Genomic DNA, 26,469 nt, shown 5'->3' on the forward strand with positions numbered 1-26,469 from the left:
TTCCAAAACCGAAACAGCAGCAGCAATCAGATCAGATGACTTCCTAGATCACACGCAGCACTGGAAATCCCAAAAGAATCCTGTTTTCAGGTGAAAAACAAATGTTGACACCTGTCCATCCGCTTCCCGCGCAGCACCAGGGGCTGGGGTTATTTTCTTGTCGAGGACAGTGCATTTAAGGATGTGGTTGAGACGATGCCTTTTCCGTTTGACTTCAGTTTGACTTTCAGTTTGAAGCAGAGAGACCTCTTCTTGTTAAACGCCATCCCAGAAACAAGGAAGGATTTCCAGAAGCACGGCCGACCTGCCTGCGGTTCGGCAGGTTGGGGATATCCACATCAAAGCTATCAAAGAGCCCGTGGGCGCGACAGGCGAGAACGGCTTCCCCTTCTTCACTGATTTTCTGAAAAGCCCCGCGGAGCATTCATTTTTTCCTTCAAGAATGTTCCCAATATTCTGGGGTCTTAAGCGGTTCCTAATCTTAATTGCTGTTGGGATCTTTGGGCGATCAAAGGGAGGGTGGCTGGGGTTCTTTGTATTACTCACATTAGCGCCAGGATCACATATTCATTTATTTGGGTTGAAGAGGTACCAGTCTCCTTTCACTGCACGCACACAATTACTGTAAGCATGCAGGGGATTGCCAAATGATGCATGAGGGGAGGAGGAGAATCTTTGAAGAAAATTGTTCAAACGTAATTTAGTTCACTAATTGGCAGGGGACCGTTACTAACGAATTGCTTCTGTTTTATGTCAGTAGTGAATCAGGTTGATGATGTGTAACATACATTAAGTCAGTTAATGAGTATTAACTAGAAATGCGACTGAAACACAAGAAAAAGGGTTTTTTCACCTTTAGCCAGCCAAGCAGAATCGCTAATAAATAAAAGGATATGTGTAAGTGACTTAGATGATTCCAATCTGCAGTGGAAAGACTTTTCTTAGAATCTGATGGTAACCACAAGTTTGTGGGAAAGAAAATCAGACGCTTACTGCTGCAGTTCATCACCACTTACTTTACTTCTAACCAAGCCTGAAATGAAAATGACTAAAAGTCATTACCGTAAAATACCTGATTAGAACCCAGTGTGAGCTGAGACAGTGAGCCCCGGCCACGGCCACGGGAGCAGGGCACCGTGTGCTCCACTGAGCCATGTGTGCACCTTGTGGGGGCTGTGTGTGCTCCCACAGAGACACCTCGCTGTGCTTTCCCTGGGGGCAGGGCACTTGGCATCTCCCCGTCTGCACCGGGCAGGTTCCAGTGCCCCCAAGCCTTGGGTGTCCTGTGTAGAGGAGGAAGAAAACCTTGTTGGAGCAGCTGAAATCCCAGCCAGGTTTGAGTATCCCCGGGCAGGATGCAATGACACCGCAGGGCCCGCGGTGCAGGCAGGGGTCGGGGCTGCAGGGATGTGGCACCAGAGCCCAGCGGTGCCAGGGCAGGGCCGGGAGCTGACGGCAGGCCTGGAGCTGTCCCGTGCAGAGCGGGGGTCACTCGTGGGTGTGCAGCCCTGAGAGCAAACATTGTCACAAAGCCCGGGCACAAAGGTTTCTAGCTCGCTCTGGCATGTGAACAAACTGGCTTATTAGGCCATAGGTACAAAACGGAGAGCACGGGAGAGAAAGTGAGGATAAAATGGAAAATTCCCATCTTCTGCAGGTTTTGTGAAAGAGGCATCAGGCCAGGAAAACTGCCAGACACTGCTGGGGGCTCAGGGATGGGCAGGGGGTCTGTCTGCCATGGGCTTCAGGGAGACCGCTGTGGGATTAGGATCACAATCCATCACTTGGCTACCTGGAGGAGGGCAGCAGGAATCTCAGGGGGCTCAGTCTGGGCATTACCTCTGCTCAGTCAGCCAGGTCCAGCTGGGCTTTCACCTCATTCTGGCCAAGCAGAGTAAGAGCAGAAGAGAGATGTGTCAATCCCAGCTCCTGGCAGCTTTAGACATGGAAAGACCAGCAGCAAGGAAGAGCCCTCACGTCTGAGGGCCTGAGTGGTGCCACAGCGGACGACATCACCGTGTTACTGGTGACAGGGAACGTGGTGTGCCAAGTGATGGCCCTGATGGCCAAGGTCCTTCACTCAGATGCCCTGGATGCTTGTCAGATACCTGCCAGGTGCTGCTCTCCTTACCTGTATTTGCAGACACAAGGGATCTTTATGCCAGCTGGTTTTAAACGGGGTGTATTGCACCAGAATTAACATCACACAGCTGCCTGAGCCCCTCGGACATGGTGGGCTGCTGGTTTAGAAATGAGCTGATAATACAGCCATGGCAACACTACTTGCAGAGTTAGAAAAAAAACCATCCAGCACCAGCAGAAAATGTGTATAGATTGGTTTATCTCTTTACTCAATATAGATAACACCTCTTCTTTGAAATAAAAATCTATGCTCCGGAAACAGCAGACAGGATGGAGTTAAGCACAATCTAGTGGATCATGAGACTTGGTGCTCTCTGGCACTGACACCTCAGAGTTCATCTTGAAATAGTGCCATTCAACATGGGTGACAGAGTGGCACAGGACACACCAGCCCCAGAGGAGGGAATTTAGCCAGTGAGAGGTGGGAGGTGTGAGGGAAGGAGGCAGAAAGAAGCACACAGACACCACTGGCACAGAATTATAAATCCTCAACTTTAGAACATCAAACAAGGGCTGGTTGTTGACAATGCCATGACAATTATGGGGCTTGTTGTCTCTCTGCAATCCAGAGTTTTCATGAGACAAACATTCACAAATACACAGGGCACGCGGAAGGGTTAAACACTGGGAGAAGGAAAGGTCTGCACCAGTCAGATGACAGTGCAAACTCACACCTTCCAAAATGTATTCTGTGTCAGAATGAACATAATTTCCTGCTGTTCAGAGGCAGCTTCTCTGGTTCACTGACCTTCCTTTTCTTCTCAGGTCCTGTTACCTCTTCCTGGCTAAAGGCAAGGTTCAGGAGGTTTATCTGCAAGAACCATCAGAAACAGGGATCATTCTCACGGAGCAGGCTCCTGCTACGAGTCAAAAAGTAAAGCTTCCAAAACTGCCATGTGTGTGCCTGGATCCTCTTGGCTTGGCTCAGTGTGATCCTGTTCTCCAGAAAAGCAATTAGGCAAGGAATCAAAACTGGAGTACTGGATGGAACTGGTGGGACTGTGAGAGTTGTGCAAGCAACAGGTTCAGCTTCAGGCACAGGGAATGGGTTTGGTGGCACATGAACAGGACCATCTTCTCACTGCCAACAGAAAATAGCAGCAGCAAGGAGGTCTTTGAGGAATATAATAGCTGATAGGGCACTGGCTTTTCCACTAGCCTCAGGTAATCAGAGCATATGGAAAAGAAGGGGGGCACTTAGGTCAAATCTGTGGTCACAGCCTGTAAGGAGGAGACACACAGTCCCTCTGTACATCAGGGAATTCAGCACAAGTTGATAGATCTCCGACTTTGAAACTACCTGTGACTTTGTGAAAAATAACTAAGCCAAGCAAGCTTTTTTCCAGAAGGCTTAACTTCCCTCTAGAAAGACACAAACCTCCCCCAAGAATCTTCTGAGCCTACAAACCAAGAGGTTAAAAAACACAGATAAGTCTATGTGAGAATATAAATGAGTCAATGGAACAGGCACTTCAGACAGACCACAGGGAGATGGACAGCCAGGACGACAGCTGAAGTGTTGGCTGTGCCAGGGGACAAACTCACTTATCCTCCTTATCGTGTCACATATTTGCATTTTTACAATAATAATCTGGAGCCGCTGAGAGCAACGTGTGTTGTTGCCCACCCAGAAGGGACGAAGCACAGTCTGGTAATGTGACCTCTCTCACTGGAGCTGAGCTGAAGGGACACACCATAGCACAGAGCTTCGCCTCCAAAACAAAGTTCACTTGGATGACAGCGAGGTGAATGGAGAGGGAAAGGAGTGTTAACCAAATTCCTGCGCCAGAGCAGGAGTCCCTCCCTCCAGTGTCACTGCAAACATGAGGAATCCTGAAACTGAGGCAGGGCAAGCACAAGGAGTTAATGAAGAGCTATTCCACGATGAATCGTGGGGATGAGCACAAGGTCTTCAGATTACAAGATGTGGTCATTACAGAATTCCCCACTCACGTCACCAGGGCTTGCTTTCCCTCTGACCTTGAGGCTTCGGCAATCTCTGCATAGCAATGGGCTCTCTAATGTGTGAAACAGCTCTGATTAGGGATTAACAGCAAAAGACTTTGAAGCAACCCCCCTTCGCCTCTCTAGACTGTTTCAAATTGTTTTTCTTCCCCTCTTCCCTCCTCTTCATGATGAGCAACACAATATTGCTTAATGCAAAAAGTACAATTTCCTTTCCTTAAAAACAGAGAAAACAAGAATGTGCCAAAGTGGGCTGGGCAGGTTCTCCCTCATCCTGCACACACTCAGGCTGACAGAGCTCCCGACGCTGCCCAGGGACAGGGGGAAGAGTGGATCTGTGCTGCAGCTCCTCACCTGATATCCAGCTGCTCCAAAGGGCATTTTAGGCAGATACTTAATTTCCCCTCCCTGGCATGGTTTTAACCTGTCTGCTTCCTTTTCTTGAAGGAAAGGGCCCAGAGGAAACGCTGCATCCAGAGCCTCTGCAGTGCTAACACAGCTGCAGGGTTTGTCCCTGTCCTGCTGGCCACACAACAAAGCAGGGTGATGATTCCCAGTCTCCCAGCCCCAGTCACCTGGATGAGGCAGCTCTCCTATTTTAGCCTGAACAGCATTAGCAAGACCTGGTGCTTTTATTTCCTCTATTGAGGAACAGATCTTCCCCAGACAGCTCCTCCATGAAGATTTGACCCCTCTGCCATTCCTCCCAAATTTTCTGCACAGATGGGATACTTTTGAGGCCACGAGCAGCTGCCCACACTCCAACTCTCCCCAGTTTTCCTGCCCTTGACCACAGGCAGCACGAGCACCTCACAGGAACCTGTGATGAGGACTGAAAACATCCATGGAAGCCATCGAGGGCTCTAGACAAGCACTGTTCATCTACTGAGTGAATCAGATGTCAACAGGGAGAGGTATTTCACCAAAGACAACATGCCCTGGCCTGTCCCTGCCCAGCTACAAGTTCATGGAGGAACTCGGAGCTGGACACAGACCCCATGTCCAACTTCAGCTCCCATCCTTAACCAAACACTCCAGCTTCTTCGTCAGAAACATCGCTCTAAATGAGATTAAGTCAGATTCTATGTATGTTTATTTGACTTGAACCAGAAAGTAAACCTCTTCAACGGTGTGGTGAGAAGCAGGAAATCCCTCCCATTGACTAAACATACAATCAAAGCCTCCAGAAGTTGATTAGTTCTAATTTTTCCCATGCACTGGGATGCTTGAGTTGAATAACCGATGGCAGAGCCTGCACTGCAGGAAGGCTGCTTTTCCTCTTACACAACCCCAGCTCCAGGGATGAGCCAGCTGCTGTAAAAGCAGGTAGGACAAGGTGCAGGCTCTTGCACGCCCACCCTGCACAGGGACCATGCTGACAGGTGGGACAAGTCCAGATCAAGTAGCAAACGCAGGAACAGATCCATGACCTCCTGACTCTGAGTCCCAGGAGGAGTTCAGGGTCTGGGTCATACCACGAACACACAGTGGCTTTGAATCTCCTGTTTTACAGTACGTGTAAAAAAGTAACACTTTGCAGCAGGAATTCTTCTGTAGAACCGCAGCTCACTTGTGAATCATACAAGTGTTACTAATTTCTGGCATAGAGCTCAGGACAGCTGCGCGTTGTCTGGAGGAGATATCAGGCTAAAAATAGATTAGACTTAGATTAAAGCCTTCCCAAGGCAGACTGGTGGACCAAACAGCATGAGCAGACCACAGCCACACTGCTATTCTTAGATAGACACAATCAGGACCCAGTTTGCAATCCCCAGTGTCCCCAAGTATTCCAGCCGAAAATTCCCAGCATAAATCGAGGCAGATTTACAGCTCTCCTGTCCTGACGTGGTTTTTGCTTCCCAGGGCATCCTTATGCACAGCAGCTAAAATTGCACAAGAGCATTCGGCTGTGTCCCTCTTTGTCCCCAGCCTGCCCCATGCTGAGGTTTGGCACTTGGCAAATTTTCTGCCCTCAGAAATGTTCCCTTTGTCCGGGACACGGAGGGTTTTGTTTGGTACCTTGTAACTACCCCGACAAATTCAGAAGCACATTCATGTCAAAAGAAGTGCAGTTCCATCGAGCAAGCTGGAAGAATAAGGACTGAGATACAAGATTTAACTGCTGAAAAAAGGCAGAGCGACCCTCAGGTGTGAGGGCAACACACAGTTTGTGCAGGGGACTCTCACCAGAATGACAGTGACCCAGTGCCTGAGGCATCCTGTGATTTCAACTGCAGCTACCACTGACTCAACAGCACAGCAAACTCCTGACACTTCAAAAATCAAGCCAGTGACTCTTTAAATTGATCCCCTAAGAGCGGAGGTGTGGGTTGGTGAGGGCAGTAATTCCCACCTGCTCCCTGACAGCTGGCTGCTCCATGCTCCCCAAGCACAGTGAAAATCAAAGTTCACAGGACACATCACAGTGTCTGAAAGGACAGGAGATGGACACAAACTGAATCACAGAATCATGGAATCACAGACTGGTTTGGGTGGGAAGGGACCTTAAAGCTCATCCAGTCCCAACCCCTGCCATGGGCAGGGACACCTTCCACTAGCCCAGGTTTCTCCAAGCCCTGTCCAACTTGGCCATGGACACTTCCAGGGAAACACAAGAAATTTTATTTAAAAATAAGGATGAACTTTTTATTTTTTTACCATGAGAGCAACCAAAGACTGGCACAAGTTGTCCAGGGAGGTTGTGGAGTCTTCATCCTTGGCGTGGACAAGGCCCCGCGAGCCCTGCTCCCCTCCCATGCTCTGAGCAGGTTGGTTGGACACTCCGGTCTCCGGTTCCCCTCCCAGCCTCGCTGGCTCTGCGGAGGCGGCTCTGTGGGCTCAGCACTGTGATCCCATCAGTTTCCAGTAACGTGGTCACACTGACATCAGTGGAACTACTCCTGATTTTCATCTCTGTACCCGTGGGGGACGCTCCTGCTGGTTGGCAGGACAGCCAGCTGGCACAGGTGGGCTGCTGTGGCGCTGCTGCGGAAACCGGCCACGCTTTTGTGCCCAGGAATCCATGTCAACACATCAGTGACTCCCACCAGGCCCCTGCCTTTTCCTCAGCTCACTCTCAAACCTTTGCCATTCAGCTCCATCTCTTTATCTCACAGCCCGCTCTGCACCTCGCGTGTCTTGTAGCTTTTAAAGGACTAATGAACAGATTTTTCCAGAGTATTAAAAAAAGGCTTAAAAAATACCTGCTGAAAGACTAAATTATCACTATCTCTCCTACTAATCTCTTCCAGGGCCCTCAATCACACTGCAGTCTTCCATGATGGACATTCTGATTGCTGGATCACAATCCAACCCACTTCCCTGTATGATTCCAGCACTGGAATTCTCCACTGAGGAAGAGAAAGGCCATGGACACTCCTTCTGCCTACTAGGCTGCTACCCAACAGTCCCTCCTGGGATATTAGATCTGTCCAACCTTAATTTATGTGGATTTCTCCAGAGGGTCTGGTTGCTAGTATGAATATAGGGAATGGCAGCCAGCACGGAAGTGCCACGTCTTCCCAGGGATGTCCCCGGGGGAGTTGTCAGGGAATCTGAGGGCGCAAGGGTTAAACCTCCCCGGATCTGTGGGGTGATGGGCCTCACCTCTGCACTCAGAGATCACTAGGAAACTGTTTCCTGCACACTAGACAGGGATAACTCATGGAAGGGATGAATGGCCCCAAGATACAGCTGAGGATCTGACGTGAACTGAGAGAAGCCAGGAATTTCCTGACCTCCCTGTCTCACTCCTCCCAGAATGGCCTGAGCTCACAGGAAGGAGAGGCAAGCTCATCTCTGAATCTTTCTCTCTTCACTGCTTGGGTCTGTGTAGCTTCAGCTGGTTTAGAGGAGAAAATGTTCTGGGAACTTCTCATCAGATACAGCTCTTGATGGACAGTTAGAGATAAACCTTGCTTTTTTTTTTTCTTTTCTGCAAAAGTTCAAGATAATGACATTGCCACAGAAAAATGTTTCACTATTGCTGTGCACATGGCAGGTCTCACCCTTCAATTGCCTCCTGTCATGGCACTTTTGGACATGCTTTGCCTGGGAAAGATCAGACAACAAAGGTCTTGATCTCTAAGCTGTTATTTGCAATTGAACCCACTTGTGCTGACCTTCACTTCCAGCCAGAAGCTGTGTAGGACACGGCAGCTCAGCAAGGCACAGGAATCATGGAATGGGTTGGGTGGGAAGGGACCTTAAAGCTCATCCTGTTCCACCCCCTGCCATGGGCAGGGACACCTCCCACTAGCCCAGGTTGCTCCAAGCCCCGTCCAACCTGGCCTTGGACACTTGCAGGGATCCAGGGGCAGCCACAGCTTCTCTGGGCAACCTGGGCCAGGGCCTCACTACCCGCACAGGGAAGGATTTCTTCCCAGTATCCCACCTCTCCCTGCCCTCTGGCAGTGGGAAGCCATTCCCTGTGTCCTGTCCCTCCATCCCTTGTCCCAAGTCCCTCTCCAGCTCTCCTGGAGCCCCTCTAGGCCCTGGAAGGGTCTCTAAGGTCTCCATCAGGGTAACCATGACCCTGGGCACCAACAGGATACTGATCCCTGGCAAACACAACAGGTATTACTGTGTCATCCATGAAACTCTGTTTCCATGCTGGCTTCCATCACTGCCACAGACCCTTGGAGAAAGAGGCCATGGCCAGGTAGCCAAGGAGCAGCAGCTGGAGGCCAGACAGACTGTCCTCTGAGGGCTAAACCAGCACTGATTTACAACCCTTAGGTATGAATGCCTCCCCAGACATCCCAGTGCAGACAGCTCCTGTTAGCAGAGCTGATCCACATGGCAGGAGCAGGGCTCCAGCAGGCAGAGAATTCCCGAGCACACCCCTGAGCTAGCACTGATCCCAACTGCTCTGTCCACACAATGCCAAGTGTCAGCACGTTCCTCATGTCCCACAGCAGTCTATGAGCACGGCCAGTGTAGCAGCAGGAGCAGTGTCTGGTGGTAGCTAATGAAGCCAGAAACTTGGGAGGCAGAGCTGCCTTGTGCTGTGCTGATCCAGCCACACCATTCCCGGCTCCGGCGCAGGGCGATCCAAGGCTCCCTGCACGGCTGCCTCGCTGTGCTCCAAGGACCACCCCAGAACTTCAGCCCACAGCTTCCTGATGGGAGATAAAAGCCTGCAGAGGCGTTCACATGGTCAGATTTTACTCATCTTCTAGTTCTGTTTCCTTCCAAACTCATTCCACTGCAGCATGTTTGCTTACATGAAGACAAAGCTGACCAAAACCAATTTTCAGGACAAGAACATTAAAGGATTCACAGGAGGATAAAGGAGTTTGCTGAAGAACTCAAGAAGTTATTCCAAGTCAGTGCAGGACCTCACTCTCATCAGCAGATTTCTACAAGTTAAACCAATGGGCAGCAATTCCCTATTTTCCCCAACTCTTCCCAACTCCTAGAATTCCAATGAAAAGTAGGAAGATGCACAAACATAACACGGGGGGGACAAATCCTTGGCTGATGCAATCACTCTTGAAGCCAGCAGAGGTGGGCTAATTTACATGCTGGTGTCTAACTCTGGATGATTAAGCACAGAGATGCTCTGCTGGAAAAGGGCAATCTCTCATTTGATCTCGAGGATCATCAATCATGAGATTGCAGATAACAAGCCAGTGGAGTACATGGAAATTTTTCCCCAATCTGCAAAGCCCTGTCAGAGACTCTCCGTGGCCGTTCCCAAAGTCCAGTTCCAGTTCTCACTGGGCAGGAAGAGCTGCTCCTCTTTTGGCAGATCCGCATCCTCCGCCTCTCCCATGTCGATTAGATAAAAATAAGCCTTTAATACTTTTATTCCTGATTTTCCTGAAGAGCTATAGGTCAGGAAGGTAGTGACCAATAAACTCAATTCCAACAGCACAGCTTTTATTTTTGGTAACCAAGGAATCAGAAGGATTCACTCCAGATGAAGGGCAGAAATGTGCTCACCCACATTTCCAGAAGCAACTTGTGACTGTGGGTAATGGTTTCAAACTCAGAACTTCTTGAATATCAAACCCTTGTGCAGACAGCTATTTCTGGGACACTCCAAATTGTTTTGGTGAGTTCAGAAAATTTTGGCATTCACACCCCAACCCAACAGCTGGAAAACACTATTAATAGTGTCTGGACAGCAACAAGGTGTTCACACTCGCAGCCCAACAGGTCTGTTCCAACCCATCTTACCTGTACTTGACCCTGTCAGATAACACCTAACTCAGACTTCCCACCCAGCCAAGCTTCTCCTCGTTTTTTAAGACAAACTTCACTCATCAGCTTGGCTTCCTGATTCAAGTGGAATACACAATGGTCATTTGTTTTAACCACTTCCTTCAGAAAAGAAGGGAAAGTCCCTCTCATATGGAAAAGAGTGTCAAATTTTTATTAGCACAGGTTTTACAGTGATGATTCTAACTACTGCCTTGACTTTGTTTTTCCCTAAACCCAGTGAAATATTAGCCAGCTTCGAAGTAATGAGGTTTTAAAAATAGTATCAAAGAATACATTAAGAAAACCCTCTCCCACGCAGAATCTACCAGGCAGAAGGCTTGGGATTATTTTTTTTTTAAAGTCTTTGGAAGCATACGATGGATAAAGTGATTCTTCCATTTTTCAGCAACTAATGCTGTTTCCACCACCTTCAGACACTCTCACTCCTGCTACCGAATTTTAATGAAATTCACATGCTGAGAGTGAGAGAGAGAAGTGTCTGGTCCTCTGCTTACCATCGTGACAGCCCCAAAAGAAGGTCAGAGCATGAATCAGTGGGACAACCATGAGCTACAAACAAAAAAGGCTCCTGTTTTCACACAGACGACAGAATAAACAATGATGAGAAGGAAACCGGAGGATGTGACACGAAAAAAAAAATGTGGTTAAAGTTTGAAAAATACCAGCCTAGGCACAGAAGTTCATTTCTAAGATCCAGAGTCAAGGCAAATACCTCGCAGATGCCTTTAGAATGACACGGTGAGTGCAGTCTGCAGTTGCTGTCTGGGTTAGACACCCCGGGATTCTTTTCAACAGAGGCGGGGAAAATTTTAGTAGCAATTTCCTACTCTCGTTAACTTACCCTGTAAAGATGCAGTTTCTGACCATTCAAGCTCACATGATTCTCAACTAATTTGAATGGGAGAAGGATCAAGCAGCAAGGCTGGTGGCATTCAGAGATTTGCCCTGTCACTGAGAAAACCTCTGCACATGCCCATGAATTTGGGCTCTGATTGTGACTCAGGGTTTGGCCTGGGCAGCCCTCAGGATGGGATTAACTTCACATCACTTATCTAAGATGACATGTCTGGTCTACCCCAGTTCTTTGGATTGCCCCAACAACCACCAAAAGAGAGACCAGTACCCCCAGGGGATAATTCTTCCTATCTCAGAGAGGTAGCCAAAAAGGGATAGGATTCAGTAAGTACTTGTGACTCACAGGTAAAGACAGTCTGGAAGCAAGACAGGAGAGGTGAAGACCATGTAGGGCAACAGACAAACCTAAAATAGGGTGGTGACTTCAGATCCTTCACCCAAACCCACACACAGGTAAAGCAGCGTGGGTGGGACAGGGATGGGTTTAGTCTGTGTTGTAATTCACAGGTGCCAACTCCAGGGAGCAGAACCCATTTCTGGTACTGGATGTATGAAATAAGCTGATCATGGAAAGCTTCTTCCCACTTCATGTTTATATCCCTCTGGCCCAACACTCTGTAGCCTCTATGTATTGTGATCCTGCACCATAAATCCACTAATGTTAGTGAATCTCATGGCATCCTCAGTGACACAATGACCCCTGGCAATGAATTCCACCATGCCTGCTATATCTTGGAACCACTAAAGTTTCCTCACCTGCTGGGATGCCCTTGAGCAAGGCATCCTGCCTGTCTCTTTTATTCCTGCCTTCTTCTTTCTACCTGCAATCCAAACAGCAAAGCAAAATCAGCTTAAAGAGTTTAACTGGAGAAAAAAACCAAAAACAATCCAGAAGCCTGACAAAACCACTGGGGCAAAATTCCATGAAATTGTGTAACCTTTGCTCCCAGGAACTGCCAGCACTGGCAGTTTATTCCCAGAAAGGTGTCAGAATTAAGTGTCATCTGAACGTGCATCACATCAGCTTGCAGCACCTCTATCAATTATACTTAAACTGCATTTTAACCTGGTTTCTAAGAAAACAAAGCTTATGCAACAAACTTAGAGCATGTGCTCTAAGTGTGAGGGGTGGGGGAAAGGAGGGGAGATCTTCCCTGGGTACTAATTATTAACCTTTTAGACAGTTTCAATAAAATTTGAGGGGGCCTCCAAAGCGCCTCAGTTTCATGAGAACAGGCAACTGTTGGAGGAGGAGGATCTTGTTCATATCCCCAGAGTGCCAAAGGTGGCAGGATGAGTCGTTATTAGTCGTTGGAGAACCCGCAGGAGAAAGACCTGCAGAGGTGACTCCACAGGCAGAGAAGCTGCTTTATCCTGCTGCCCGGCCATCCCAGGAATGCTATTTACCATTTTGTCACTAGATGGTATTGTTCCACAGGCTATATCCCAGAGCCTCAAAGGTCAAACAGCGTAGTGTATCAGAGGCTGGGATACTCGAAGGGAGAGAAGAGGCTTTTCTTTCATGTATTTTCATGTATGGAAGTTATTAGCAAAAATCAAACTGTAACAGCTAAAGAGCTTTGGGGAACATGGAGATAATGGAACACAGTTTTGATGATCTGAGCATTTCCTCCATATCTGAAAGAAACTGCTGAGATAAAGAGGTGGAAAGATACTGATACAAAATTAAATGTTTCTGTTAACAAACCAAGCCTACACAAGACCTTCAGTACAGTTCAGGCTGATCTGACACAAAATTCAAACAAACTCGGTTTATCCACTTCAACGTGAGTGAGAAAACCTAAATATTATGCTGGGACACAGTCAGGAAGGAGCAGAAGCCCCTTTAGTTTCAAAACTGGACATTTACCTGTATCTTGAAGGCACAAAGAAGGTGCTTCCCCTTTCCTGCCTGGGGGGGTGTTATTTTTGTTCCCTTCATGCTCACTTGAATCTACGCTGACAGGGAGAGGGTGATTCTGTAAAGCAAGTGATGTGTTGTTTTAATAGCATAGTCTAAAAAATATGGCCAGGTGGTAAATCCATAAACCCCAAAATGCTTCTTTTAAGGAGGGTTTTGCTAAATAAACTCCGTTCCTGCAGTGAGAACTGAACAGAGCTATTTCTATACCTTGGTGCTCCCCTCCTCTTCCTCCTCCTCACAGTCTAGCCCTTGGTGGGAGATCTCAGTAGGGCTCCTCTTCTGGATCAGCTTGCTGTGAGCCTTCCTCACCCTCTTCTTCTCAGTCATCACTCTCACTTTCATGAGGTGGAAGTCGGTGGAGACTGAGCCCACTCTCAGGTTGACAGGATCCCCTCCAAACAACAGGTCACCAGGGCTGGCGTCTTCCTTAAAGCCGGGGGGCTGGTAATCTTTGGGAGTGACTGCACAGGGAGAGGGAACCCACTGGGGTCAGAGAAACTGCGTTCCAGCTCTCCCAAAACTGATTCAGAAATAACAAGTGTGAACCAGCCTTGAGTAACATCAACTACTAAAAATATTCTGGTTTTTTTCAGGAGGAAGGGAGAGAATGCAAAGGGGAAAATGAGCTGAGCAAATGTTATCGGGGAGCTCAGAGAAAGAATGACTTTAGGATGCTGAGATACCATTTAAGTGCTCAGTTTCTGGAGTAGAACCTGACAGCGCCTGTTCCTTAAAAATACACCCCCCCCAAAAAAAACCCAGGGAAGAGGCATGTCTTCCTTTCACACTGCATGGCTGTACCTCTTACATGGACACCTTTCCCAAAAAGCATCTGCCATCCCTGTGCCTCAGAAAGACTTACTGTGTTACCCCATTTCTCACCGTTATCAGCCAAGAGCTCCCATCTCAACTTTTTGTGCTTCAATTACTTTACAAGGCTCGTTTCTTACAGAAGCTGATGGAATGGGAATTTTGCCCCACCTACCATCGTTGTAGTAGAGGAGTTTCATGGTGAGGGTGATGTCATTGGGCAGTGGCCCCAGGTTCTGCATGAGCAGGTAGAGCTTACGGAGCAGGAGCCTGCTGGCCTGTTTGATGTCCTCACTGCACAGCCCAGTCACAAACTCCCTGTGGTTGCTACAGCCAGAAGAAGAATAACAGATTTGTTATCCTCAGTCATGAATATTCACGATCTAATTACACATACAGAGCACCCACTGACTCGTCTGAAACCACTAGTGACAAAGCTACAATGTCTTTATGTCATTTCCAGCTAAACAGGGAAGTGAAACAGGCTCCAGGGATGGGGTGGCATCCTCAGAACACCCGCTCTGGACTCAAAGGCTTGGCATTTACATTTGAACAGACTTCGGAGCTGGGGCAACAGACCCCATTATACAAATGTCATGAGTCACTTGTTTGAACATGATTAAATTGGATCAAAGGCCCATAAAACAAGTGCCTTTCACCTAAGCAATTTCAGGAATGAGAGGAATGAGCTGAGAATCCAATCTAAAGCCGATTCATCACAGGGGCTATTTTCAAGTCCATTTTGCAGTTTGAAGAGATGTTCTCCCTCAATTCCATGCAAGAAAAACGAGCTCAGAAGCACATTTTTCAGCAGTGACGAAGGGGCATTCCTCTCCCCTCCTTCAGCCATCCAAATGTCAGCTGGCTGGGCTAAGCAAACAGTCTAGACTGAGACCCACGGGTGACACGAGTGGGATGAATCGCAATCTGGAGGAGTTTGTTTCTCTTGACTATAGAGGTAGATGAGATAACCAACTTTAGATGGCCCAGATGAATCACTGTGTGACTAAGGGACCTGAACTTCCCTAACTTTCAATGAGAAGGGGCCATAAAACTACATGGTTCCTTCACTACATCTTTGGGAAGACCCCTGACATGGGTGGGTGGCCCCACACACAGGCTGGATGGTCCCTAAGGCAAACCCCCCAAACCGCTTCAAAAGCAGGGAGTGACCCAAGAGAGCAGAGGGTCCCGGGGCTGAATCTGACTGAACCACAGCAAAGAACAGCTTCATTAAGACAGATTCCCCCTTCCAGCTGAAGCTTCTTGGCTCGTCATGAAAACATAGTGGCTTGACTTCCCAGAGTATGGAATCATAGGATCATTTAGGTTGGAAAAGACCTCTAAGATCATCAAGTCAAACTGTTGACAGATGCAGGGGACGGTTTGGCAGACTCTGAATTGCCAACAGCAAAACTCTGAGGTATTAGATGTGCACTGTGGTCTTAGATTAAATCCTGTATGTTCAGGAATGTACAGCAAGAGAGAGGGAAATGCTGGCACTCCCTAAGGTGGAATATCCATCACCTTTACAAGCTGTGGGATTAGCAGATCAGAAATGGCAAGGGGAAAGATCACAAGAAAAAAAGAAATGAGACTTCCATAGGAATTAACAGGTCAAGGACTGATTCAATACAGGAATAACACTGTGAATTTGATGCAGGAGTGTGTCAAGAAGCAGAAGGAACTGAACCTTGGAAGGACTGGGATCTATGGCAAGAATTCCTCTAAAATCCATATAAAATAAAGCAAAGACCATTTAGGGGAACATTTCCCCTTATCCCTCAGATGTGATGATGCAAACCCCCAAAACCTCTCTCCTGGAATTATCAACTCCAAGTTTGCACATGACAACAAGCACTGCAGGTGTAAAAGGCAGTGTTATCAGCCGAGGGAGCTGACAGCAAAGATGACACAACTCTCTGGTCCGTGCCAGAACATCGGATTACTAAGGACTGCAGGGACAGGCAGGAGCCTGCCAGGGCACTGCCAGTCCCTGAGGAAACACAGCAGAGCCCAGGAATCTGGTGCCCTGGGCTCTGGAGCCTCAGAGCACATACAAACATAACACCAAGATTGCCTGGCCAGCAAGATGGACTCCCAGGGATGCCAAGCTCCATTTGGGGAATGTCCTTATCTCTGGGAACTAATGAGGAAGGCTGATTAAAACCCGAAGTACTCAAGGGCCATCTATTATCTTTCAAATCCCAAATCTCCTCTTCCCCTCAGTGTAGTGAGGACAATGGAGCTTCAGAGCAGAAACAGAGGGCACAGCCAGCAGGACACTGCACACTGAGATAATTCAGATTCTGCCAATAGAAGATCATTTTGCCTTATACTAGAAATTATTTGGATGTGTTTTGAGAGAGAGCAGCTAAAGGCAGACTCCAGGAGTGCAGTGGAGAAGCTTCCTGAGGAGCACACAAGACAGAGTTCTCTTGCTGTACAGGCAGGTTTCGAGGCCCAAAGATTTCAGCAATGGCAACTGCAGAATAAACTGAAAACAGGTCAATTATTTTTTTCTTTTTTTTGCTTTGGTTGCAGCCAACGGCCTTTGATAGTATTTATTTGAAACTCCACAGGATGGTGGCCTACTAAGCACAGCTTTAAATATCTAACAGAGAGTGCCAAAAAGAGGCAAAAAAGCTGCTGCTTCCTGCCACACGTTTTGCACCATCAACTCAGGCATCATAAGCGAAAGTTCTCTCGGGTCACCCACGCAGGGCTGCTCAAGCAGAAGACATGTATGCAAATGTCCAAGGGAAAAAACCCTGGGTGCAGGATCATGGGGAAAAAAAGGGATCAAACCTTTTGAAAGCACAAGACTGTGTGGTAAAAATGGAAGAATCAGTTGAGACAGCAGCAAGCTCAGGAACTGTGCTGGTTTCTGCATCACCCCCCCGATGAGGCACCGCTGCTACCAACTGTCCTGAGCTCAGCTCGGGTGCCCTTGGAGGGCCTCATGATGCTACATAACCTCATTTCGACTCCTCCTCCCAGCAGGTTGTACCCTGCAGGGTGAATATCCTCAGCTCTGAGGGTATTTACAGCTGCTCAGAAACTTGGACATGCTCAAACCACAGAACCACAGGATGGTTTGGGTTGGAAGGGACCTTAAAGCTCAGCTCCTCCCACCCTCTGCCATTAGCAGGGACACCTTCCACTAGACCAGGTTGCTCCAAGTTTATCCAGCCTGGCCTTGGACACTTCCAGGGATGGGGAGTCCACAGCTTCTCTGGGCAATCATAAAGTGTGGCTTTTTAATGCTTCATAACCAGTTTTCAGTGTAACCCTGAGAAACCAGCCCAAACCTTTACCTGCTGATGTCCATCTCTGGCACCTTCTTTTTATACTTGAATTTGAATTCGTACAGTTCAGTCACTACCTAGAGAGGTAACAAGAGAGGGGAAAAGCAAAAATGGGTCACTTTGAGTAACAAGTGTAAAGATGTGTCCTGAGCTTGGCAGAGTCCTTTCACACTCTCTGCCAGGGCACAGCATTAACTTAATGACATGATGACAACTTTAACTCCATTATTGCTTGCATGGGCTTTGGCAAATTTTCTTAACAACCACATCTCACCTAGCACTGAAAGAATCACAACAAAATTACAAACTTCCTGCTTCCTCCTTCCACTTCCTCTGTGGGCCTGACTCCCCAGCCTCAGTCTCTAGTGAGGCTCCAGGACCAGCCAGCCCTCCTTGTTAAGGAAAACTGGGAGCTGCAGTGATCAGTGTCATAAGGAAGCCTGGCCCAGTGCTCTGTAGGGACACAAAGGTCTCTATGGAGAGGAGGACTCTTCCCATAAGGAAATTCAAACAATATTGCATGGGAAACAGTTGCTGAATTTCACCAGTCTCAGAGGGTTTTTTTGAGGGAGACAAAAAAACAAAATGATTTTCCATTTAAAAGGATTAAAGAATAAAACAATTAGGAAGAACAGACAGCTTCCCCCCCAGGAGAAAGGATCTATTGTAGACCAATTCCATGCCTATAATTCACTTTTTCCGGAGACAACGAGGTTGATTAGTAGGAGCTCAGCTGTGCTTTTAAGTCTGAGCCTTCCTTACAAATCCCAGCCTTGGCACAACTAAACTCCTGCTCTGTCCCCAGATGCTGAGGTGACACACAGCAGAACTGGAACCAGGTTCAGGTGCAAAGAGGCTACAGCTGTTCTCCGATCTCCAGCATGGATGCAGACCCTCACCAGGGATCACACCCCTCAGGTTCTATGCCCCAGACAGATGTAACAAAACAGAAACACAACAGGGAACATCAAAAGGACAAGGGCAGGCAGTACACAGCACATCCACCCAGGTCTGAAGGGATTCCTGACTTCTGTCCTACACCTCTCTGCACGACAACACGGCTCTTTTCCCCAGGGCTGTTAAAAAGGTGGCTCGTAAATGAATTATTTTGAACTTCTCATTTTTTCTCTTTGGGAAACTAAACCAAAAGGGCAAACATGGCCATTAGTTGCCTGCTGACACCCCTGCCTGAGGCCCTGGTGGGCCCACAGCCTGGTGCCTGGTGTTTGATCCCCATCCAGCTCACTGAGCTGGCACTGGAGTGAAGGCACAGGGACAGAAACGAGGTCACCGAGCAGCTACGTCAGGGTGGAACTTCAGCCCACGACTCCACTCTGAATACAGATCTACTCACCCATGGCTGCAGTTGCCTCAAAGATTAATTAAGACTCTTTCTTACCTCCGGTTCCTTGGGATTGGTGTAAATCTGTTACAAGAAAGTACAGTGAGGGCATTCTCCCCGGGACAACTTGAACCAGTGACTAACAATGATATTTTCAGTTTACAGCAGAGACTGGACTATCTTTAGCGTGGGATCAGAGAAAGGAATGGCTGAGAAACAGCCTTCCTCTATCAGCAGGCAATACTTACCACTTCAAAGACAGGTAGAAGACAACTGATGTGCACTTGTGGAGGAATGAGGCTAATTCCCATTCCAACCCTCACAGGGAACTACTGACTGAGATTTAACTGCTCAGATGATGCACAGAGTAGATGCAAAGCAAAGCTCCTGGAGCTTTACAGAGGGCCAGGGCCAGTGGCTGTCTTGGAACCACCAGTGTGTGGTGTGTCCAGGAGCAGATTAATAAGGACACTTCTGCAGGGGGAAACGAAGAGGAGCTTCCATGATAGGAATCACCTGAAAGTGCTTCTCAGAGTCTAAGGATGCATGTGAGGCCTCAGTCAGGAGTGTGACATGCTGAGAAAAACATCCCCATGCAGCCTTGAACTTCACATTTACCATATTTGATAAAGGTCATAGCTCTGTTAAAAATCATACACATTCTGGTTTCTCCTTAAAAAAGGCACAAATGGTTTGACACAACCTTGACTCTGTATCTCTTTCAAGCAGGGGAGGGGGAAGAAAACTACTTTGTATTCATCTACTTACTGCAAGGACAGCGATGCGTAGCTGAGGAGGGAAAAGTAAAACAAAACACATAATGAAAATCTAACCTCAGCGGGCAAAGAAAAGCAAGTCCTATCAAAACCTAACTGCCTACACAGGGCAAAGGAATAGATACACTCAACGAACTAGGAGTTAAAACCCGTTTTGCAGATTCTTCCCAGCACGGCATCAGCAACACCTAGTGGCCAGTTTGTCTGGCTTTACTTGCAGTTCCCCAAAAAGCAGCTCCATGCTCAGCCTGCTCCCACGGGGCTCCTTTTAAACAAATCCCCAAAGGCTGTGCTGATTTAAAACCCTTTTGCAAGAGCACCTATCCCCACTGAAGACTAATATTTGCTCTCCTCTGTGAAGCTCTCCAAAGGTATTTATGCTACAGCAAGGAAATGTACATGGGACTGCTCTTGAAAACAATCTGAAAATACCCATTAAATACCTCAGGTTTTCCCTAATCCTTGTCAAACAACAATTAATTTATGTCTCATAAATAGCAAAGGACCTCCTAGAGCTGTCAGCAAGCACTACACTGCGTTCAAAACGTTGTGAATTATCCTGTGCACACTGACAGTTGTCTGAGAGCCCATCAGATCATCAGTGCCACAACCACCAGCACTCCATCCGAGCTGGAGGAGCTGTGCTGATGAACACTGCTGACAGAGATGACAGCAGCTGCTGCTTTTTCCTGGGCAGAGCAGATTTTATGTGAGAATCAGCAAGGAATATGATTTCTTGCTACTGGTTTTGTCCTGGAACCAGTTGCACACCTCACTGGATGAATTACTTTCCCAAAAAAAGTAGTAAATTCTGAACCCAAGAAAAAAGCCAGGAGGGTTAGAGGAGATGAGCAGAAGGGGAAAGGAGATGAAGGAGAGCAGAAGCACAGAACCTCTGTCAAGAAAACAGGGCAGGAGATCAAGACCTCCTCTCTGCCTGGCAGTGCCTCTATCAGACATCAGAGAACACAAATGTAGAGCACAGAACTGAGGGAAATCCATTGCAAGCTGCAAATTAGTTCCCACACCATGGACAGATGAGCCTAGACAGCAACAGTGGTCAATATTTGGGCTCAAGGCATAAAATCCCAAATCTCATGCTCAGGGCAGGGTCTCCCCCCTGTCCCATAAAGATGTGTTGTGTGCATGAGAGACTGCAACAGAAATACAGCAGAAACAGAAAGAGAGTTTGTCCATACTTTATGAAGAAATAGAAAACTCCAGTAAAAAACATGAAGAAAAACTTACATACTGCTTCTCCAAAGCATCAAAACAACCTTGAATCCTGCCAGGGAAAAAACATGTTAATACTAACCAGCAGTATTTATCTCCTGATCTGTAAACACACGCTCATTAGATACGGGTTAAAGGGCATTTTTTCCTGGGATTAGGACAACACAACTAACAACATTTGGGGCTTGCACAGTCCTTTTCAGGTCAGCCCTGAAGGCACTGTCCTTCCTTCTGCATTTGTGCACTGTTTATACTTCTGGGGTATTATCCTGTCAGACCAGAGCCCACTTGAATCCTGACAAAGACAGGGATTGGAGGCCAAAGTGGCTCCCTGCTCAGTGCTCTGTTCCAGCTCCCCAGCCAGAGCTCTGATGGCTCTTTTCCCATCAGCCTTGTACAGAGCTTGGCTGAATCTGAACATGTATGGTCTTGTAAATCTTTGTTATCTGATCCATAGTTTACAGCAATGGATTTTCTCAAAGCAGTAAATATTATCTGAAGTAGCAATAGCCAGATATTTGCTCTTGGAGTGAAAGGATGTGCAGAGAGGTATCTCCTTAGCACATCAAAGCCAGTTTTTCTGCTTGCTGGGAACGTGCCAACTCTTGAACACATCTTGAAGAAAACCTGGGGGGTACTTATAGGAAAAAAAATACTGCACATACTGAAAAACAAGTGCAAGAATCCCTATCAAAGTGAAACCACAAAAAGACTAAACAACAACAGGATCGATCTCATGACTGTCTTAACCCTCTCTCTGTACCTCCACTGCTGCGTGTGCTCTGGGGCCTGACCATGACCTCACTGCAGCCAACACTTCCACAGACCTTGAACTCCCATGATCTGGGTCAGCTAATTCTGCCCTGCTTACGCAGGGCCAAGCACCCCCCGCAGCAGTGGGAGCTCCCCTGGCACCGGCAGCGCTGCCGGGCACGATGTTTTCCCATTCAGGAAGAAGAAGAATGCAGGGGCAGATGTCTCCATGCTCAGCACAATCTTGTCTTGGTTTCACTGTTACTCACTTACCACTTGACTATCTGCAATGATCCCAGACAGCTTTTATCTTCGCGGAGAATTTTTAGACACAGGTCTGCAAAACCAGATTTAGCACGTAGTTATAATCCTTATCACAGCTCCTGGGCAAACACTGAAACTAAGCCAGTCACCCCCCCTTTTTGGATAAAGTGCTTTATCTGGAGGTACTTCCTGAGCGGAAATGTTGGGTTTCCACTGAGTCCCAGGTGGGCTGACACAAGCTCATTGCTGCGTTTGCAAATGTCAGAGCTCTCCTCAGCTCTGAGGGCTCTCCCAGAAGAAGAGCTGAAGTTACAGCTCAATTTCGAAACACCAGCAGCTTCATCCTCTCCTCCCTCCTCTTCTCCACTCCATCCTATCCCACCATTCCCTAACAACACCTTCCCTTCTGCATTCAGACTCCGCCAACATCCGTATGAGGTGCTCAGAATAAACTACTTCTGTTAAGATTTTCCACACAGCTCCTTCTACTGTGTTTCCAGGCATTCAAGGTGGAAAATGCACTTTCAATCTCACAAGAGAATCTCAGTGTGAACCTTGAGGGCTCAAAAATCCAAAGGAAAATAAAACACAATAATCAGAGTTAATTTTTTTTAAAATTCTGATTTTTAAGTCACTCTCCTGTGTCACCCACTCGTAGGGCTGGTAATGCCAAGGAGTGACTTCAAACCAAGAGAAACACTGACAGAAAAGCCAGGAGTTCTAGGCTGTCTTCCGTGCTCTCTCTCAGAAGCACTGTCTCCACCCAGACTTGAGAAGGCCTGTGGCCAGCTCCCTAACAAACTGAGCTCAGACATGTGCAGCCAGAAGCCAACACTTGAAGCAGATTACAGCTAAAAGAGAGTGAGCAGAAATAAGAACACAGCACAAACGGTGTTACCATCTAAGTAGCGGGTTCCATAGGAGCTCTCTGGGAACAGCCCCCTCATGTAGGTGACACAGGACACGGAGATGGCCAGGAGCCTCTTCACCAGCACCAGAGACTGCGGCTCCGTGGCCATGGCATCAGGGAACAGCACTGCTTCCTGCAAGAGGAGGGCAAGGCCAAAACAGCACCATTGTAGTGAAAACAGGGACTATATTTAGAAACAACTCACAGCAGGTGGAGAGAGGGTAACTTAAAAATGTAATTTTAACTTTTCTCTGGTCTTTTAAGCTGCACAGGGAAGAATCGTGCCTAAGGTGGGTGGGATTAAATGTTTTTAGGATAGTGATCAACAGATCATTATTCAGGTGCAGACTGCACTGGCTGGACATACCTTCCCCTTTATCACACTCTCACCCCTTCCACTGCACCAATGCTGGCACTCACCAGACAACCACCCCCAGAAGAAAGTGTGTAGTTGTAATTGCAGAGTCACCCAAGTGCCAGGGCTGGTGTGGCACTCACTGCTGTACCAAAGGCTGCTGCCACAGCTGTGTGGGAGCTCTGACAGCAGCCTGAGCTGCCAGCACTGCACACCCCCAGGTTTCAGAGTGATTTTAACTCCAGGCTGTGAACAGCACATGGCTGCACCTGGAGCTACTGTAAATACACACTGTGTGATGTCGACATGAACAATGCAGCGGACACTACACTAAATTAAGTTCTTTTATTAGTTTATTGCTGTTCTTCCTGCTAATAAAGCTCAGTGCACACCTAATGAGCCTACATTTATTGAGTCAAACCACGGCAGAGCCCCACGCTGTTTCTCACTGAATTGGAAATAATCCAACTAAGAACAGTGCAGACAGCAGAAAGTGTTCCCACCTCCCTCCACAGGCACAGGCGTGCCAGGTCCCAAACGGAGAGCTAAGGTTGTCAGTACCATCACAATTAAAGGTTTTACCTTAGAGGACTTCTTCTTTTGCCTGACTAGCTGCTGAGTAGCCATCCTGTATTTCAAAGACCTGCCTTCCACTTGTAACTAAACACTGAAAAATAAAGAAGATATGAGACACCCGGAAAAAAACAGTTTTTGCTGTTTCTCATATTTCTTAAACTAAGAATGAGATTCTTCAGGTTATTCAGGTCTGAAAGCTAACTGCCAGCCAGGACAGCTAAAGCAAAGCAAGCCAAGGATACTCCATGGCACTGAGTCTGCAGAGCACCAAAACTCCCCGTTCACTGGCAAACGATCGATAGTGCTTGAAATTCAGGGCCACGACTGCACTTGGTGTCAGTCACTTCAAAATGCATTTCTCATATTCCAAACCACAAATGTTAATTCCCACAACCATTAAAAACTGTGAAGGGGGAATGTGAAAGAACTGGAGGCCTGCCAATAGTAGGTAATATTTTAGCAAGGGTAAGCAGGAAAAGCACTAACATCAGTGTTGGCTGGAATAAAGGAATGAGTCTTCTGGGACACCTTGAAAGGAGAAAAAAAAGGGGAGAAAAAAAAAGAGAGAAGTCCAAATTGTTTCAGTGAAAGCCTGTTAGACAAGCCTGGATTGAAGAGGAAAATATTCTTTTTACAGGAATGGGGAGCTGATTGATACAGGCAATAATGTGGACATTCCACATTTCGCACTCGGGTGAGGAGCTTGATTTAGCACCACCTGACACCCTGATTAAAAACTTCCATTAGCTGGAATTAACAAGGCACGCGTTTAGTGGTTTGAAAAATGACTCACTGGGAGATCTCCACATCTCGTTACTAACAGGGGATGTTAATGACAGGAAACACCACCAACAGGTAGCCAGAGTCCACAGCCAGTCGATATTCCCAGTAACAATTAAAATAATAGCACAAACACTGGGGGTTGATTTAAATCCTGACCTAATGCAGCCAGCAGCGGGCTTTTATTAACTCAGCTGATCCAACCCTGTTCTGCATTTGTACCTTTTGTGCTTTTTTCCCATGGAAGCCTCATTTCCATTTGTTGGCAGTCATTAAGACATGTTGATTGGAACATGGTGACAGCTTTTATGCCAAATTTAGCGCTTCAATTAGTAATGAGGACAGATTACGGCTATAAAAGTATATTTAAACAAATACACACCTGCAAAATTTTTAATGTGTTAAATATTTTAGCAAAGTACCTTTTTTTACCCAGGCACTGCGAGTAGGACTGGAATGCAATCAAGGCAGACAAAAGTGTTATTACGATGTGAGGTTATTAGCTAAATAGAGCTGATTTAAGTGAAACAAAGACATAAGAAAACATGTTTTCTAAACCATACCACACTTAATATTGATTTACTGCAGAGGAAACATCACCTAGACCGAGATGATTCACTCCAGCCTGGCTGTTCAGGTACAAGACTTCAGCATCAGTATCTTACCTGGGCTGGAGGGGACAGAAGGCGCCCTGGAACTCCAGTGCTCAACCACTTGGCAGCCACTTTATCACCAAATATCAGGAAATTAATATTAAATGGGAAAAACCAACCCTCACCCTCAGGAAACCCCATCCTTGCGGGACTTTGCCCCCTCACCCCTGCACCCCCCCAGCCCTGCCCCTCGTGCCTGATGTTGGAGATGTGAGGCATCACAGCCCCTAAAAGATGCCATGGCTCCAAAGATGGGGTTAAAAGTCTATTTTGGGGGTGTCTCTGGCGGGTTTTTTTGAGTGGCTGGGCCCCATATGGGGCCAGGTCCTGCCCCTCGCACGGCAGCGCCTGATGCCGCCATGAGGCACTGGGGGTCCCTGAGGCGCGGGGGGCTGAGGCACCTCTGAGGGGCTGGGGTCCCCTGAGGCACGGGGGGAGGGAAGAGGCGGTGGGGCTGAAGCGCAGGAGACCCTGGAGACACCGAGGGACCCCTGAGACACTGAGGGACCCCTGAGACACCGAGGGACCCCTGAGGTGCTGGGGGACCCCTGAGGCGTGGGAGGGCAGTGACCCCCTGAGGCGCCAGGGTCCCTCTGAAGAGCGGGGGAAGCCCCAGAGGCAGAGGAGGGTCCCCCTGAGGTGCGGGGGGTTCCCCTGAGGCACTGGGGAGCCCTGTGAAGAGCGGAGGGATGGCTCCGGAGGGACTCCCTGAGGGGCGGGAGGAGCCGCGTGCTGAGGCGCGGGCTGTCCCTGAGGCACTGAGGGACCCTCGAGGCACGGGGGAAACCCCAGAGACAAAGGAGGGTCGCCCTGAGGTGCTGGGGAGCCCTGTGAGGAGCGGAGGGACCCCCTGAGCTGCCGAGGGGAGTGTGCCCCGAGGCGTGGGAGCCCCTCAGACGCTGGGACTCCCCTGAGGGACCCCTGAGGGACCCCTGAGGCACTGAGGGACCCCTGAGGTGCGGGGGCTTCCTCTGAGGCACGGGGCAAGCCCAGAGGCAGACGAGTGTTCCCTTGGGGCACCTGAGGTCCCTCTGAGGCGCTGGGGAGCCCTGTGAGGAGCGGAGGGACCCCCTGGGGCGCGGGACGTTCCCCTGAGGCACAGGAGCTCCTGAGGTGCTGAGGGACCCTTGAGGCGCGGGGAGTCCCCTGAGGCACCCTTGAGGTGCTGGGGGTCCCCCTGAGGCCCTGGGGGTCCCCCTGAGGCGCGCTTTCCGCCTCCCCCGGTCTGGCCGGGCGGTTCCCGTACCTTCTCCGCCCTCCCCGGCTCCGCGGGCTCCCCTCGCGCGGTGCCGCCGGACGCTCGGGCCTGGGCGGTGCTGGGGGCGGGCAGGGTGGGGCGGCCCGGCCGTGAGGCGGAGACCTGACACTGACTCTATGTCTGTGTGTGCCGCTGTCCCTTACCCTGTGTCTGTGTGTGCCGCTGCCCCTGACCCTGTGTCTGTCCCTGACCCTGTGTCTGTGTGTGCCGCTGCCCCTGACCCTGTGTCTGTCCCTGACCCTGCTGCCCTGCACCCGGAACTCGGGCAGGACCACGTGTCCTTGTTTTAGGATGGTATTCCCCAATTTAGCCCCCTCATGGCTACTGCGAAAAATTA

The 26,469-nt window shown here is 48.4% G+C and overlaps 1 protein-coding gene across 3 annotated transcripts; it reads right to left on the reverse strand.

Moving 5' to 3' along the window:
- Positions 1 to 2,324: 2,324 nt before the first annotated feature.
- On the reverse strand, positions 2,325 to 26,364 carry HORMAD2 (HORMA domain containing 2). Of its 3 annotated transcripts, XM_064674602.1 has the most exons (14): positions 26,121 to 26,364; positions 24,887 to 24,945; positions 23,448 to 23,532; positions 22,499 to 22,643; positions 21,610 to 21,673; positions 20,599 to 20,635; positions 19,343 to 19,363; positions 18,632 to 18,658; positions 17,242 to 17,309; positions 14,100 to 14,251; positions 13,322 to 13,575; positions 13,061 to 13,169; positions 11,947 to 12,011; positions 2,325 to 2,953 (listed from the first exon to the last, which is right to left on the reverse strand). In XM_064674602.1, the coding sequence occupies exons 3-14, from the start codon at positions 23,490 to 23,492 to the stop codon at positions 2,837 to 2,839; spliced, it is 1,104 nt and encodes a 367-aa protein (XP_064530672.1). In that variant the 5' UTR covers positions 23,493 to 23,532; positions 24,887 to 24,945; positions 26,121 to 26,364; the 3' UTR covers positions 2,325 to 2,836. The 3 variants fall into 3 exon arrangements, with proteins under 3 accessions (XP_064530672.1, XP_064530673.1, XP_064530671.1); XM_064674603.1 differs by lacking the exon at positions 24,887 to 24,945; XM_064674601.1 differs by lacking the exon at positions 26,121 to 26,364 and having other exon boundaries at positions 24,887 to 26,016.
- Positions 26,365 to 26,469: the final 105 nt, after the last annotated feature.

This window comes from Pseudopipra pipra, chromosome 18, assembly GCF_036250125.1.
Source record: "Pseudopipra pipra isolate bDixPip1 chromosome 18, bDixPip1.hap1, whole genome shotgun sequence".
Lineage (NCBI taxonomy): Eukaryota > Metazoa > Chordata > Aves > Passeriformes > Pipridae > Pseudopipra > Pseudopipra pipra.

What these genes read in the sequence shown, in the direction of transcription:
- HORMAD2 (XM_064674603.1), bottom strand. Translation starts at nt 23,492, where the DNA reads ATGGCTACTCAGCAGCTAGTCAGGCAAAAGAAGAAGTCCTCTAAG. An exon ending in ATGCTTTGGAGAAGCAGTAT is followed by an intron (nt 19,364 to 20,598) that starts GTAAGTTTTTCT and finishes TTCCCTCCTCAG; the next exon opens with CTACGCATCGCTGTCCTTGC. An exon ending in ACTCCTCTACTACAACGATG is followed by an intron (nt 13,576 to 14,099) that starts GTAGGTGGGGCA and finishes CTCCCTGTGCAG; the next exon opens with TCACTCCCAAAGATTACCAG.